The 16,478-nt window shown below is 40.1% G+C and overlaps 1 protein-coding gene across 1 annotated transcript in view; it reads right to left on the bottom strand.

Moving 5' to 3' along the window:
* The window catches only part of thsd7ab (thrombospondin, type I, domain containing 7Ab), a 192,998-nt gene that overhangs the window by 44,762 nt on the left and 131,758 nt on the right, over positions 1-16,478 (bottom strand). Inside the window, exons 13-17 of the mRNA XM_063485184.1 lie at positions 12,781-12,975; positions 11,313-11,579; positions 2,089-2,267; positions 1,475-1,480; positions 871-1,004 (exon numbers count right to left, since the gene is read on the bottom strand). Coding sequence (XP_063341254.1) covers positions 871-1,004; positions 1,475-1,480; positions 2,089-2,267; positions 11,313-11,579; positions 12,781-12,975 — 781 coding nt within the window. The remainder of the gene's footprint in view (positions 1-870; positions 1,005-1,474; positions 1,481-2,088; positions 2,268-11,312; positions 11,580-12,780; positions 12,976-16,478) is intronic.

The following is a 16,478-nucleotide window of genomic DNA, read 5'->3' as shown; positions in this document are numbered from 1 at the left end:
GATCAGTACCAGATAATGATTTTCCAAAAACAGAAAATGTGCATATGTTTGTGTACTTTAATGGTGTGCCATAGGAACACCAATTATTGAATAACTGAATTAAGAAGAGCAGCATCAATTTGTCACATTTTAAAACTGTAGTGGAGTTGTAATTATATCAACTCTAAAAGACACAAAATAAAATTCAGTCAGTAAAAATAAGATTATTTAAATCTGCAATGATTTTTAACAGGTGTTATGGTTGTGTGGGGCCTCTATGCTATCATTGTGTCCAACTCCAGTCCTCGAGAGCTACCGTCCTGCAGCTTTTAGATGCATCTTTGTTCCGACACACTTGAATCAAATGAATGGCTTATTATCAGGCCTTTGTCAAACTTGATGGCGTGCTGAAGAGGTAATCCAACCATTTGATTCAGCTGTGTTGGAATAGGGATGCATCTAAAAGCTGCAGGACAGTAGCTCTCGAGGACTGGAGTTGGACACCCCTGCATTAAGCTTTGCATAAGTAATGAGAGCCTCATATAGAACAGAGCATCAGTGACAACATATAACACACTGAATAAGTCAGGCATAGAATGAAAGGAGGAGCTGGAAAGTTTGTGGGCTGCAAAGTGGCTTGCATAGCAACTGTTGCCACCCCAGTGCGGCTTAAATAAAAAACCCTATATGAGATTTGCTGTGAAGCACAAACAGCTGAGTCATTAGTTAATGCTGGCTGCAGCTGATATCTGCTGATCTGCCAGGATTGAGGCTGAGCTTAACTTTGTGGCCTGCCTGAATAAATGCCATGCTCAATTACAATAAATTTTTTTTTGGTAAACACTGCAAACAAATAAGCAAAGCCACAATGGCAGGCAATCTGACAAATACCTGACTCTTCTGGTCTGGACACCTTCTCCACAGTTTTCTTTCAAATCCACGTTGCTGACTTTCCACACACTCCATGGCTCGGCCACCCACACGTACTGTTTGCAGTCACTCTGACATGGCACCACCTCATACACCTGAGAAAAATAACAAACACTCTGAAGTTGATAGAGCAGCAAATCAAATGTAGCAGATTGCAGTTTCTTTTCTAAACTTTTTTGCTGCAGGCAAAGTCTCAGAGGCTTGCTTAGCTAACAAATATGATCCTCGTGGTCGAAAAGAAAAAGTCGCCTCTACAAATATATTTATTTTTTAATATTTCATCTTAGCCATGCAAGTTTGTCAGTTAAGGTTTGCCTAATACGCTGTGATTCTTTAGCTCAGCTCTCTGAGGTTTAACTCAGCCAACGAGATTATTTCTGCCCCCAGAGAAGCTTTGCCACTGAGAAATGTCTGCAGAAATAAAACTCAAGTCTCCTATAGGACCTTGTTTAGCTACATTCATGACATTGTGACTGTGTACATTTATCTGTCAGTGACCAACTGACACTGGTGACACTTAACATCTGTGAGTACATTACAAATAGCTGAGGAGAGCAGCTCTTACCTGGGCCTGTAGCAATGAGTCACATCCAGCGAGCATCGGGTTGGATTAAAAGGAGACAGATGGATTAATGAGCAGATGCCAACTGTTCATGCAGTGCAAAACCTATGATTAATGCAACATTCAAGAGTTCATAATCAGAAAAGCCTGTGACATAAATACCTGTGTGAACTTAGCAGATTCACACACACTGCCAGGCGTACTTGCTGATACTCTAAGGCCTGGAAAGCATTTCGTTTGAGCAAATCATAGAACCTTAAGGAATCAACTGGCACATGTGGGGGCATTAATTCAGTGGATGGGATCCATTTATAGCACCCGTTGCTTTTTGCAGTGTCGCTGCTCAGAAAAAAATGACTGCAGCAATAATGAGCGGAAGGTAAGAGAAAGCTCTGCAGACTCAAGTTTATTGTCATAAATAATTAATTTATTTCTTTCTCTCTAGTGCTGGATATGTATAATGTGCAGCATACTTGTAATAACTACAGATATATTGTAGCGCAGCTCATAAATATTAAACAATGGTGAGCTGAAAAGAGCTTCAGTTTTGACTTTAATCTCCTGCTCAGCCACCAGCTCGCATGTCTTAGCACGTAGATTAGTTTCGCTGTCAGTACCTGGTTGATGTGGTCCAGTTTAGGACACGGCCGACCTCCGTTGTAAGGCTTCTCCCGAAGCCATTTGGAGCGAACTTTGACTCCGCTCCCACAGGACTTGCTGCAGCGTGACCAGTTGGACCATTCACTGAGTTTACAGTCTGAAGGGCAGGGGATGATGCACGCCTCTTCAATATAACCTGAAAGGAGGTGAAAAACAGGCGTTTTTGGGGCTTTTTTATAGCGCAGATTCCACTCTAAGGTTTGTGACCTGTAAACTTAAATGGATGAACACTGTGACCTGAGAGTTAGCTACAGACATCAGAAGAAAATCCAAAACACTGCTGTACTGCTTTTTCATGCATTTTCAGTAAATTATTGGAGCGCACAGTATCGTCTCTTACTAATTATTTCATGAGGAAAAAGCATTCACCAGAAAATTGATTCACAAGAAATTTGCTTTGAAATAAAAACCTTTGTTCTTTCTGCCTCCCACCAGCAGGATCTAAGCCTCACAGGTTGGAAATGACTGCTTTAGAGAAAAATACCCAGCGTCCTGGTTGTTGAACCCGTTGTTTTCTTCATCTAGTGCAAAGCTACATTTGTTCTATTTTATTTTCTGTCTAACATTTCAATTTTATTTAAAAGGTGTAAAAGCCCTGTAAACTATTAACCAATACTTTACAAACTAATCTAAATGCATTTATTGATTTTCAGCCAAGTGGATTAAAAACAGGGTCCATATTCAAAGGCCTCATTTTTTGCTCTATTACTGACAAGTGGAAAAAAAAAATCTCCCAAAGCAGAGGTACAGTAGGGCCTGGCAGGAAGCTTCATTATTTCAGTCCATCTTCCCACAGCTCACAGAGTTTTGATACCATCAGCAGGGTGGTGTTTTTTTGGATCTTTCTACATCTCAGTTGTGATCTCCTCTGTTTTCACCTCTACACAGAGGTCAAGTTTCAATCAAATATGATGAAATATTTCTACACTCCTGGCTTTGTGTATTGAAACTTTCTCTACATATTTCTTTTCCTTGCTCAGAAACGGTCTGTTTAGTGCATCAAGTACATTTCTTTAGGCTTATGCAACAGCACTGGTCTGAAAATCAGTTTAGCCTTTGATTAAGAAAATCAATGAGGTGAATGAGCTGGTAAAGTGGAGTGTCTCACCGGCTGCTTAAGCGCTTCCTGTTTCTAATGTGAGCTTCTCCAGGCTGCTTTTATTTTCAGCGAGACATGTGGTGCTACGCTGATGATGGGCTTGCTGAGAACACACTTCCCACGATTCAAGAGGAATCCCACACAGGCCAGTCACTCCTCACAAATCAATGTTGTCAAGTGGAGTCGTTTTCTCACTTTTTCTAACCTGGGAAAAGTCTTGCTGTTCCCTTCGCGCTTCACACTGACATACTGAGCTGCCGGGTACAACAACACCTGACCACTCAGCTCTGTGGGATCTCTGTGCTGTTAGTAATTCTCCATTCTGTCAGATTTTCTGTATTGGTCCAACAACTGAGCAAACAATGTCTCAGTCTCAAAGCCCAAGCTAAAGTTTAGGCTAACACAGCTCAGCTCAGGCAGAGAGGTCTGGTGGTGTGACCATGTGCTGGTAAGAAGACTGAGCCTAGTCTGAGTAATACATTTATATGTTTAGGGCACCAAAACACTGCAGAGGTTTATATTTAAGTTTATATCTGATGGGCAGAGCCATGGTTAAAAGGACAATCACAAACATCACCTCTGAAATTTGACTGGCCTACACCCTCAAAGACTGCTGTGATATCAGTGCAACCATGGGCAGAAATTACAGAGGGAACAAAAGGGAACGGATGCCCTTTTTCCAGGGAAAACAGTTTTGTCCTCTTCAATGCATCGTTATAAATATATAATATTTATTATAGTATAATAATATACTCTTGAATGGTTGGGTGGGTCTCACTAGTAGCACCGGGAGAACAATCTGGAATAAAATTAAGTTGAATTAATATGATTTTTTTTTGCCACAAAGTGATGTGTTGATTGATAAATATTGTAGGATTTATGAGGTTATATTTCCAGTGGTGCATGCTAGAAAAATGTAATTAAATAATTAGCTACAAGTGCTAAAAATGGACCTGAAACAAAGCTTGTGTGGACGGGAGAAATCTGGGTATGGCATTATTTGGTTTTTGATGCGATGCAAATGCTGGCATGAATACAGCCTTAGTATTGCTTAAAACAGCTAAGGAACATCCAGACCAGTGCCGCCACAGGCAGTAGCCAAATGGATTGTTAGACTTTAATCACGGGGTTTTAAACTTGGCTCAACTGAAGAGGACAGTTGAAGGGTGATCGTGCCACCCAGTCTGCTGGACCAGAACAGAGCAGTACGTTTTCTTAAAGCTAATAAGATTAGAAAATAAAAGTCTTTTTAATCCAGTCAGAGCTAGAGTTCTGGCAGCACTTTGGCAACAACTACGGTAAATACACAGTGATCTCGTCCATACACATACACACAGTCGTGTCTCCATGGAGCTGCATTCGTTTAATAAAGCCCATCTCTAAACTTAACCATAACTATTACTTGCATAATCTGCACTTAGCCTTACCCAAACACTAACGCACATCTTTCCTAAAAATTAAACGATTTATGTAACAGGAACTTGCTTTTAGTCTCCATATGTGACTGTGCAAACAGATTTAGGTCCCCACAACATGAGTAATACCTGTACAACACACACACACACACACACACACACACACACACACACACACACACACACACGCACACACACACACACACACACACACACTGACCTCCTTTCCCTTTGGTGCCTCTGAGCCCAGATCAGCATCTCTACATCCACACCTTGCTGAGTAAAGCCTGGCCTCTAAAACAGCTCCATTACCTTCGACCTCCACTTCAGTCTAGTCAGGTCATTCTAAAATCACTCACACTATCACTTGGAGGTTCACCCTGTACAAAAGCCACAGCACCTGTGCCTGCAGTTCACTTGTAATTCAACTGATATAAACTTGTTAGGTGTCTTGTCTCCTCTGCGAAGCCTTTGGGCTGAGGCCAGGAAGGAGATCACTCCTGCTGCCTTTGCAAGTCAACTTAGGTACAGCCAGACACATGCTCTCACTGCAGTCTCCAAAGCAGTCAGTGCTGTAGAAAGCTTCCTTAGCTGGTAAAAACCAAATGATACGGTCTTACTAATCATATGCTTAAATCTCCTTATAATAATTTGTATATGCACCAAACTATCTAAAAAATTAGTCAAGGTTTGTGGGAAGATAAAAATTATTTTGTAGCCTGCAAGAATGTAACAATTAAATTAAAATGACATTAAACTGTACTTTGCCAGTTCAAGAGATTATCTTGCTGAAAGCATGTCTCGTTATTTTGTAAGGTCTCAAATTTCACAATGCCTTCTGAGATTAGTGTCTTCATCTGCTCCTGAGTCTAGTGGCATTTTGCATATATAACCACCTGACTGTTTTTTTTTTAACTTATCTGGATAGGTAGGTGGATGTTGGCAAATTACAGATGCGCAGAATGGAACTGACAACACAGTTCCACCCCCTAATCTAAGGACTTCCCTCTATACACAACTACTATCATCACTGTGCAATACTTTATTTACATGCAATAACCCACACTGTAAATATATAACAATATTTATTTATTTTTCTGATTTGTCTATTTGTACATTTTATATTTTTGAATACTGTTCATATGTATATAGTGTATATACAGATGCTCTGTGTCTCATTGCACATGTATATAGTGACAATAAAGGCATTCTATTCTATTCTATTCTATTCTTAAAGCTTCAGAGTCCCACTAAAGTTTGTATTTTCTTCACATTGGTCTGTTCTCAAATGACAAATACTAAATTAAAAAGTATATGTAGAGGCTCAATTAGAAGACAACCATATATGTCTAGATTTACTGAAAGGGCCAATTAGAGCATTGACACAATTATAAAAAGGTGCAGATGTGAGTGGAAAGTGGTTTAACAGCAACACACCTGTTCTTTTAAACAGATGCAGTCTTTGTTTCGATAATTGCCAACACAATCAACCAAGAACAGCACAAATGAGCAGAAGTGACGTGGGTGGGAATACTTCACACATGCACAGTGTGTTACATTTACCTAAAAAAGATAATATAGTATAAGCATAGCTTTTATATGTTAATAAAGTTAACGCAGCTGTGCCATGTGGGCAAATATGCACATTGATCTTATTTTTCCTCGATGTAGTGTGATGCTGAAAGCATTTACTACAGTCAAAGGGAAGAATCTGACAAACAGTCAGCTGTGACAACAAAAAGGACAGTCAATAAATTTAAAGCTTCTGCAAAATCCTGAATAAGTGACAGGTGACACATACATCCATAGCTGTCATGCATTTTATAAACCCCACCTCCATTGTTCTAGGTTAAACTCCACCCTGTTGTGTTATGATTTGAGACGGGAATGCTTTAGCACCCAGCTCACGGCTGTGAACTGTCCCTCTGCGGTCATTACAAGCTCATTCTAATAACAGCTATCACATTCGTGGTAAGTGTGGACGAGGTAGGATATCGTTTTTCTTCTCATTGTGTAAGTAAAAGATTCATTAAAACATTTAAACATTCTCCTCTCCAAATTCTGCAGTGTGAAAGGAAAACTGCGGCACATACATATGCAACGAGGACAGCCACAAGAGTAACTGAGTCCACATGTTTCCTTTGCTAAATTTTTACTGTGCCTTTTTAATGAGTCACAGCAGTAGTTTTTGCACCAGTGCACACCCTCCCAGGGTGTGTTAACAACTGCAAAGTTAATGAAACTTTTTTGTAAATTTAACAATTCTTTTAGTTGTTTTGACAAATACTACAATAATCAATTACAATGAAAACAACAAAAAGAGGAAACTGTTCTATTGTAAATATAGCACAGATAGAAAGACACATAAAGTTAAATGCTGCTGGGCTAAAGTGAACACAACGGATAATAACGAGACTTTATCAAAAGATGATTTTCTGTTTGCAACACTTATTTTGTCCATCTGGTCAGGAATAAAGTCCAGGTTATTCATCAGCTAGGCATTTGAAACCAAATTTCATCTGCCTGATGGCTGTCCTGCGAGACTTTAGATGCACCTTTTGGCTCCAGGGACCACCCAACATTACTGCCTGTTATGCCCCTCTGCTCCACAATCCTCCTCAAGGTCAGCCTAATCCCTAGATGCTCTGAAAAACAACTGTATATGCTTTAGGCTCAGGTTGGGGCACAGAGGGGAACAACAGCAGTGGCCATTAGGCCAGAAGGACTCGCTGATGTTCTTTACTAAAATGCTTAAACATTGACCTTTGTCCTCAAACCTTCAGGAGAAGGTTTTGCCTTTATGACTTCCCCCAATGATTGCATCCCCTCCCCCTTTACCACATAGTGCTACAGTGCTGAGCCATCCTGTAATATGATGAGGCCAAGGCCCCATGAGCCATCCCGTAATATTATGAGGTTAAGGCTCCCTGAGCCACCCTGTAATATTAAGTCACAGTGAAGGTCAAAGCATCATGGGTTGTTGATAGCAGCAGAGATAAGGAATATGAGTAACGCTGAGCACATCAGAGATGAGAGATTTTCCCCTTCTGTATCATCATCTTTGGCATAGTTTAATGTTACTTACCTACACAGCTTTGTGTGTATGGTTTGAGAAGGCTGTTGCTTTTTTGTTTTGTTTTGTTTAAGTTACACCAAACAGATGATCTGCTGTTGAGAAAATGAGAAATTCATACACACAAACACTGTTTGCAATAATTTTCTGAAATTCTAAAACAGGAATGGTCGATTTCTTGACAGGACATAAGAGTGGACAGGAGAGATGAGGAAAGGACATGCAGGAAATGGCCTGGGGTAGACTCGCCAAAACCAGTAAGTTATGTTGGTGCCTGAGAAAGCCATTTTGGGGCCCTGTCACCCAGGCCTAAAGATCAGTCAGCGAGCCCCTTAAAAATCACAGGTCTGCATTCCCCAAATGGTTGGTGAGTGGCTGCTAGAGGTTGCCGGCAGTTGCTTGCAAAGAAGCGTACGGAGCTGCACCAGAATACTCCATGCAATTACTCTTTCCTAGCAGATTGCTGTGGTCGTGTGTAGTTTGCCTGGAAGATTGTCTGCCAATATTCACCAACTGCTTGGTGAGCTGCAGTGAAAAGTGTGTCTTTTCTGTGTTGGTTGCGGTGGTAAGGCATAAGAGCCACCTGAAATATCAAAATCTCATAGCAACCAAAGCGATCAGGATTTCGGTGCAGCATCCTCTTAGTGATATATTTCACCTAGCAACATTAAGCAAACACTCGCCAACATTTTACCCTAGCAACCTGTGGTTTCTAGGTAGTGCCAACTGGTCTCTAAGTCTGCGTGACTGAGGCCTTAATATAGTGTTCACTCTCACTGACTTTTGCTGTTATTTATGGCTGTGTTATTCATTTTCTCCCTCTTTCATCACGTGTGTGCTTCAAGTGTGAGAATTGGTCATCTAAATGACTTGAAGCTGCATTTATTCAGGTCATCAACAATATACCTGCCAGGTATGGCGAAGATCAGATGAACAGTTGTTGAAAAAAATGCAAGAAAACACAAATGCCTACAGCAATTGAAAAGATGAAAAGTTTCCAACAAAACAAATGAGCAGAGTGAGTGATTTAACTTTTGACCCCCTCAGATAAAAGATGAATCTCCGACCTCCAAAGAGAGGATCAAAGGAGTCAGCCGACGGGAAACACCGATGCAATGAAACAAGCCAAAGGATGAGAACTGCTCATCCAAGATTCCTAACAATTCACCTGCCAATTGTGTCCTCTGTTTATTAGAGAACTCCTTTTGTGGTTGACTGGATTATTGCTGAACACTATGAGAATTATGGATGTTTCTTTTGCTGCTGATTGTTCCATCCCTGCTGTCAAGGTTGACTTTTTAATTGGCTAAAAAAATAAGCCTATATAATAAGATATAATATATATAATCCTTACAGGGTTGCTTGCTGCGCCTGTGTGAAAACCTCAGAATAGCAGCTTATTGAAAACAAGTGGTGCTAAAGCAGAGTGAGTGTTATCTTCTCTTATGCAAAATTATTTTCACAGAGGAATAAGACAATCTGAAAAGTGTGCAGAACCACAAAGCTTGAAATAACGTCCACATTTAATGATAACCCCCTTTTTTCTGGTGATGTCTGTGTAATAAAGAGATAAAAGGAGCACAGTTTGCCTGATCGACATCATAGCCGGGGGCATCGTGTCAGCTGCGGAGTCGTGGAAGGACCACGTCTCCTCCTCCATCAAGATTAAAAGTGATGATGGTAAAGATGGAGAGAATGGCTGAGAAATTGGGAGAGGGAGTTGCAAGGAGAATAGAGGAAGACGGCTGAATGAGGGGAATAAAAGAGATTTAATGATCTCTTTGAGCTTCACATGCACTAATGCCAAGCTTCATGAATGTGTTGTTGTTTTTCTGTGCACCTCAAGGAATATTCCTTTTTTCTTAGCTCAACGACGCTTAAAGATGAATGCATGGGTGCACACGTATGCACTCACAAACATTCACATAGGTGTAAAAATACACAGAATCCGACAAAAGCACACAAACACACAGAGCCCCAGCCTTACGATGCGCTCTTGTCACACCCACACTCAGATTAACTGATGCATATCTGAATCTGTGACTCACACAAGGAGACTAAAACCATGTTTATATATGCACAACACTGATGTATTCATTTGAACATCTCCCGCATTCGATTCCACAGCAATTTCACAACGAGTTTCTGGGCTGGGATTCTTTGCTTGAAGTATTTTGGATCTAAGATAAGACCTTACAATGAGGGGACAACTGATTCTGACAGGAGTGTGCCAGAAAAAGGCCCCCTTATGTGAAATTCAGTATTCAGAATGAGTCTTTAGCAGCCATGGGAGGGGCTTTCATATGTGCACAAACAAAATCTTTTGCTTCAGATGAATATTTAACAGAACAAAGTTATTCCTGCATCTGCTACATTCCAGTGCACTACAGTAAACTTCTCACCTGAAACCAAGAAGTAAAGTACAAGAAAAGGGAGAAAAGTCTGATTTTCTACACATTGTGCTCCAACTCAAGACTGAAATGCAGATTTCTGAGAGCTGCCAACAAATTTTAAATGGTAATAAACTGAACTTAACTCCTAAAAAAAACCCTACAAAATATCCCAGAAAGGTTTCTGTTGCATTGTGTAGACATACATGGTAGTTGTGGTCAAGTTGTCTAATTCTACAGCAGCACCACTTTTGACAAACAGCATCTCTGCATGGCTGGATAACCCACAGAAAACAGTTTCTTCGTTATAAAAGAGTTTCAATAAAACTAGCCAGAGGAAATCTTCAGGAATTATGAGACATGGCCTGTGTGCACACATCTGAAATTAACCACAGATGGGGGAGTAGATGGCGTGGCTCCGTCTGGCACAGCATCACCCACAGCTTGTCACCATTACTGTTAGAGATACATTGAGCCAAAACCCCAATTTATGAGCTCTACCCTGGTTTTAAAGCAAATTAAATAACTAAAGCCATGTAAAACACAACCATTTAATGCTGCACTTCCACCCACTATAATGCACACTCTGTGGAATAAACAGAAAGGTCTTCGGTGCAGCCACACATCGCTGCTACAGGTACAGTATACAAATGTTCTTTTTAGAAATACCCATTTAAAGGAGATTTAGGATGAAACTCACAAAATAAATACCTGAAAATGAACAACGTGGTAAAATGAAAGTATATGGTTGAGTTTATGAACATTGCCCAAAGGTGCTACAATCATAAAAAAGCAGTTTATCTAATCAGCCTAGTGCTACTGCTAACCACTTTTAAATATATAAAGACGTCCTAAAAATGTCAGTTCAACTATAGAGCCAGTTTTATCCTCAGTAGTTCAGTGGATATTCATATACTCTATGACATGTGATCCAAGTGAAATTTGGCACTTATCCAAATATTTTAAAGGGGTTGTAGCTTATGTCTAAAAACATACTGAGATACATGTAAAATGAACATCCTCCAATTCTTAGGTCTGCCTGGTGAGTGTGTAATACACTGTCCAGCAGCTAATGAGGAGATATGCCAACAAAGTACTATCTATGTAATCTGTACCGCACATTTTCCAAGGTTTTCCTTTACAAAAGGAACAAGCTCTGGGACTACACTCCTACACTGACAAACGCACATGCAAGCGTACCCACCATGACTGTTGCAGCGTGACGTCTCCACCAGCCTGTTGTCCTGATCGTAGCACACCATGGCCTGGTAGCGGTAGCCCTGTCCACATTCCTTGATGTCTCCTTGCACCTTCATTCCTAGGATGCTCTCCACTCTGCCTCCCTCAGGCAGGATACAGTCTGACCAGTTCCCCACTGGCTGTGCGTTGTACTTATCACAGGGGCAGTACTGTGTCTCACTCAGAGGGTACATTTGTGTGTTCTTGCACTTGTCTTTCTTCTTGCTTCTCCCTGTGGAGTGGTGCAGGATAGAGATTAAGAGAATCCAGAGACCTACGTGTCTGCTGGCATTGACGGATTTCAGCGTGATACTGAGGCTGCTTTCAAGGTCTTGTTTACCCACTAAAAAAAAAAGACTAGACAACACAGGAGCTGCTGTGCCCCTATGCATGAGGGATACATGATGATAGATTAGGCTTGCCAAATAGTTTCCAGCAGAGTGGGCTCTTACTGAAACAGCTTGATATTTTTTATCCTTACACATGCCAAGCATCGTTAATCACAGATCACTGTGCAAAGAAATACTCTTTTCCTTACAGCAGCTCTCATTAGTAGCTGTTTCCAATGTAAATAAGGAGATAATGTGTGGATGACTTTGCCTCTGATGATCTGAGGCTTTACCTGCAGTTTTTTGGCATCAAATTTTCGAGCTGTGGATTTTCCAATTTGTCTTGTGACAGGCGCACGGCTTTGTGTTGTTGATACTGTCCACAAACATCACAGTGAACAACAGGCAGAAGAAATTAATGCTTCTTCCACCCAGGGATCCAAATGTTACACCAACCACAATTATTTTAGATTTGGTAAAAAAAAAACTTACTAAGGCTAAAAAGAAATGAACTGGGAGGTACTGGGCAGTCATGGTATTAATAAAAATGCTTTTGAACCACAGGATAATGGATAAACCACAAAATCCACACTTTCTCCTTCCTGATTAAAAACTGAAAAACAATTAAAGCATGTCTCTAAAAGAGTAATTACCTGACTTTTGACTTAGTAATGATCCATCTGCTCTCTTACACATAGGTGAATGGGTCAAAAGGTACTTAAAATTCACATCGCTAGATAACAAAAGCTTCTCAAATCCACTTTCTCGCAGTTTCGAGTTGACTTTGTAACCTCTGTGCACACTTGTGGAGGTATCTTAATCCATTACACTATTGCACATGACTGCGATGCACGACGTACCCCCTGGTGACACCGACACTGATCACAAAGGCAGACGTCTTTTCCTAGACTTGTTGCTTTAATTCCACCTGAACATTTAGCTGTCAAAAACTAAACGCACAGATTTTTTACCTTTTTAACTCCTCTATTGAAGCGCTGCTCAAATCTTCTGGCACTCCTCAAATGTTAAACTCCAATGCAAATAAGTCTGCCTGAAAACGGTTCACAGCAGTGCATTGTTTGTGCTATGCCGCTCTGTCCTCACCTATCAATGACCTCTTTCTGGTGCGGACCCCCACACAGTCAGCTGTGCAAGACGAGAACTTGGACCAGTTGGTCAGCTGGCAGTCATCCTGGCAGGGGAGCTGACAGCGCTGAGTGATGGCAGGCATGGCCTTGGCAAATTTCAGACACTCGCTGATATCGGCCTGCGTCCCGTCCAGCTGGCGGCAGGACACGGCTGGAAGAATGAGAGGAAGTCGGGTCAGAAGACCCCATTAGAACATTAAACATTGTGATTTAATGACTGATTGTTTCAACAGATTGATTGGAAGTCGTAACATGAATGGAAAGTTAAAGACATTGTTGAAAGGTAATAAAAAGTTGAATGTTTGTAGGAACACTAGTGTAAAAAAAACAAAACATTCAAGTTGAGATGACTAAATACCATTTTTCATGACTGTTACTGTTATAGTTTACTTTTTTGATACATTTTCCATTTTTGTACTTCTACTCCAGTAAAGTTAAGAGGACTGTTTGCAGGACTTCCTCTGAATCTTACTTTACCACAGCATATTTAGATTTTGTAGACAAAACAAAATGTCCTAAAAAGTAGTAAAATATAAAACAATGAGAATTTAGCTCTACGTTCAGCAATTCCAAAATGAGAAACACACTTATGTGTTGTATTTGTGCACAATAAAAATATAAACACAAGGGTCATTCATATTTCATATAGTGTGGTTGCTTCCAGTTCAATCACAGTAGATTTCCTTGCAATGAAGCACTAAAATTTCACTTACGGTAAATGTCTAAATATTACAGGAAGGAACAGTTCAGCAAGGTACTCTCAAGCTAATCCCTTATTTCCCAAGAGCCTACCAGGGCACACGGATCTGCATCTTTGATTTGGTACAGATTTTACGCCTTTCCTGACACATTCCTCCCATTTATTGAGGCTTGGGACCAACACTCGGAGTACACTAGCTTGTGACCTCCTGAGGCTGGGTTTGTATCTCCTCCCAGTCTCAAACCTGCTCAGTATTTAGGTCAGAAAGCTTGAGTCTAATGGTTCAATAATTTAACCAGTGTTCCAGTTATTTGTGCATTATCCAAACAATATATAAAGTTAAGGTGAGTTGAGTTGCAGAAGGGCTTATAGGCACATTTGGTTTCCTATGGAAAGAAATATCTGCTGTCTGTAGTTTGATGTTATATATCTACTGCACAGATAAATTGATAGATTTAAACTAAAAAACTCAAGTATTTCTTTAAAAAACTAGACAGCAAAAGTGATATTTTTGCCTCATGATATTGCTGCGTTTTAAAAAGGCAATACAGTACTAGCACTTGCAGAAGTCATTTAATAGAGGTAAAGCTTGACTAATAAAAGATTTTTGTCGGCCAAGAAAAATTTAAGGGAGTGAAAACTTCAGATATCACTAACTGTGCTAATAGGATTTATATAGATTCATGAATACATATATTTATATGTATTTATAAACTCTCTCTATATATGTAAACACTATTGGGTTCATTAAATCACCTCAATAACCTTTCAGTTATGTAAGTCACAAGAGCATGTTAGTAACACTGGCACTGCTTGGTTTCTATTTATGGCCACAACCAGAAAACAAAATGAAACTTAACATTACTCTAAGGCTACAATTCATAAAGAAGATGTCACATTGAAGATTCGCTTAACCAACAAATGATGTTACTTATAAACAAAGATAAATAAACCATTTGGGTCTTGGCCCGGTACACAATAGGCTATAGGAGCCAGGACTTTCCCCTCTAAACTAATTTAATAGTAAATGAAATAAGCTAAATAAACACCCACACACACACACAAAGAAGAAAGGAACTGAGGGGACTGGAGAGCTGTTCACTCCTCAGTCCCAATCCTTTGCTCAGTCCCCTTTAATAGGGGCCAGGAAGACCAATAATTACCTTCTGTTCAGCTATGATGCTACTCTGCCACATGTGCTGTCAGAGTCAGAGCTACTATAGAGCTATACCCAATTTATTTTTTCTGCATTATACATTTTTTTTTCATCATGTCAATATGACATCTGTAAAAATGATCACCTAATTAAATCAGATATTATTGCTAGTGCGCTAACATTGTCAAATGGCTAGATAGATAGATAGATCGACCGACAGATCTTTATTAATCCCACGGGTAGGTTCCTCCGGGAAATTTAGTTTCCAGTAGCAGAACACAGACAAAAATTTTCTTAGTAAGAAAAAATAAAGGGGAAAAAAAGAATATGAATACAAGCATAAATATAACATATAGCAGCCAAAATGTCTATTGCTATAGATAAAGCTCTTTCAGAACTACACAACACATCTTACAACTTCTGACAGGCCAAGTAGTTCTTGTGACAAGTGAAATGACTTTGATATGTGAAATCACTGAAGTGCCCCTTTAATTAGGAGTTCTTAACCCACTCGTGAGCACGATGACTTGAAATATAGATTTAAAGGGAGCGGATGAAAAATAGATCAGAACTTTACGATTCAGATTAGCTCTCAAGGGGGGTTTAATAACAATTAAGTAAAGAGCAGACACAAAAGCATCTCTCCCTCAATTGGTTTAAAGCCCAGAAGTCAATTTGTCTTTGACTGCATCATCCTTTCCTTTGTTCTTTCAATAAAGGGTAGTACTTGTGTTGCTGCAATATTTCATTTTCTTGTGATGCAGACATTCTGCAGGGCTGTACCTTCATAGAGAAATCAATCTCTAAGCACATTTTGCTGAACCCCCGTGGGCACCGCTATTGGTTTGGAAAGCCTCCGTCGGCTGGTGTGTTAGGTCAGGTCTTATATTGTTGTGTGTGTGTATGCGTGTGACAGAGTGGCTGTGTTCAAGAAAGAGAAGGAGAACAGCACAAGCCCTCTGTTCTGTGTGTTTAATAATGCCACTATAGGGTTTTTCCACCCTCTAAGGAAAGCCTCTTTCCAGGTAAACAACACAATACGCTGTCAGGAAACACGGACCAGAAAGGACAGCGTGTCTCATTTGGTCTGAGTCGATGACAAAATGATTTCTGCCATTTGGAAGTGACAGAAGTGTGAAAACCAGTGCAGGAGAGTCTGAACTTCAGGTGTCACATGGCATCAAGTCACAGAGAAGCTGCACAGAATCTGGAAAAATAAGGTCTATAATGGACCTTAAAGCATTTTCATAAACCGATTCTTCTGTCCATTAATGCAAGCTAGCAAAGGCGAGACAGAAAAATAAGCACTAATAATGGCTTTCCATAGGAGCTGGAACATAATGAAATTGATCATTCTGCGTGACCCCCCTGAAATTGGATTTTTATGAAAGCCTCCTAGGACTCTATAGTGTACCCATTCTCTATAAAATGGCGAGAGGAAATATGCTTTTAAAGAGAGAGAGCCACAACTCCTTTAAAGTACTTGTCACTTGTGCGTGAAGTCGATATGAACAGGGGTCCGGGCTGTTGTGCGCTATAGGCACGGTGGAGCATCTTCTTCTAAATTTGAGCAAGAGATATTCGATTAAAATTGCATGACAAGAGCCCGAGGTGGAAAAAAAAGCCAGCAGTGAAACAAGCCAAGCTGTCAAACAAGTCTCAAGAGGAGGATGATAAGGTGTGAGCACATTTCCTTCCCAAACTCCAGAGGATTACAGATAAAAAAAATAAAAAAAATAAAATAAAAACAACTGGAGGAAAAAAGTAAAAGGAAGAAAAATATATTTTACTGCTGATG

Source organism: Pelmatolapia mariae, linkage group LG10_11 (assembly GCF_036321145.2).
Source record: "Pelmatolapia mariae isolate MD_Pm_ZW linkage group LG10_11, Pm_UMD_F_2, whole genome shotgun sequence".
Taxonomy (NCBI): domain Eukaryota; kingdom Metazoa; phylum Chordata; class Actinopteri; order Cichliformes; family Cichlidae; genus Pelmatolapia; species Pelmatolapia mariae.
This window is presented reverse-complemented; position numbering and strand designations above follow the sequence as displayed.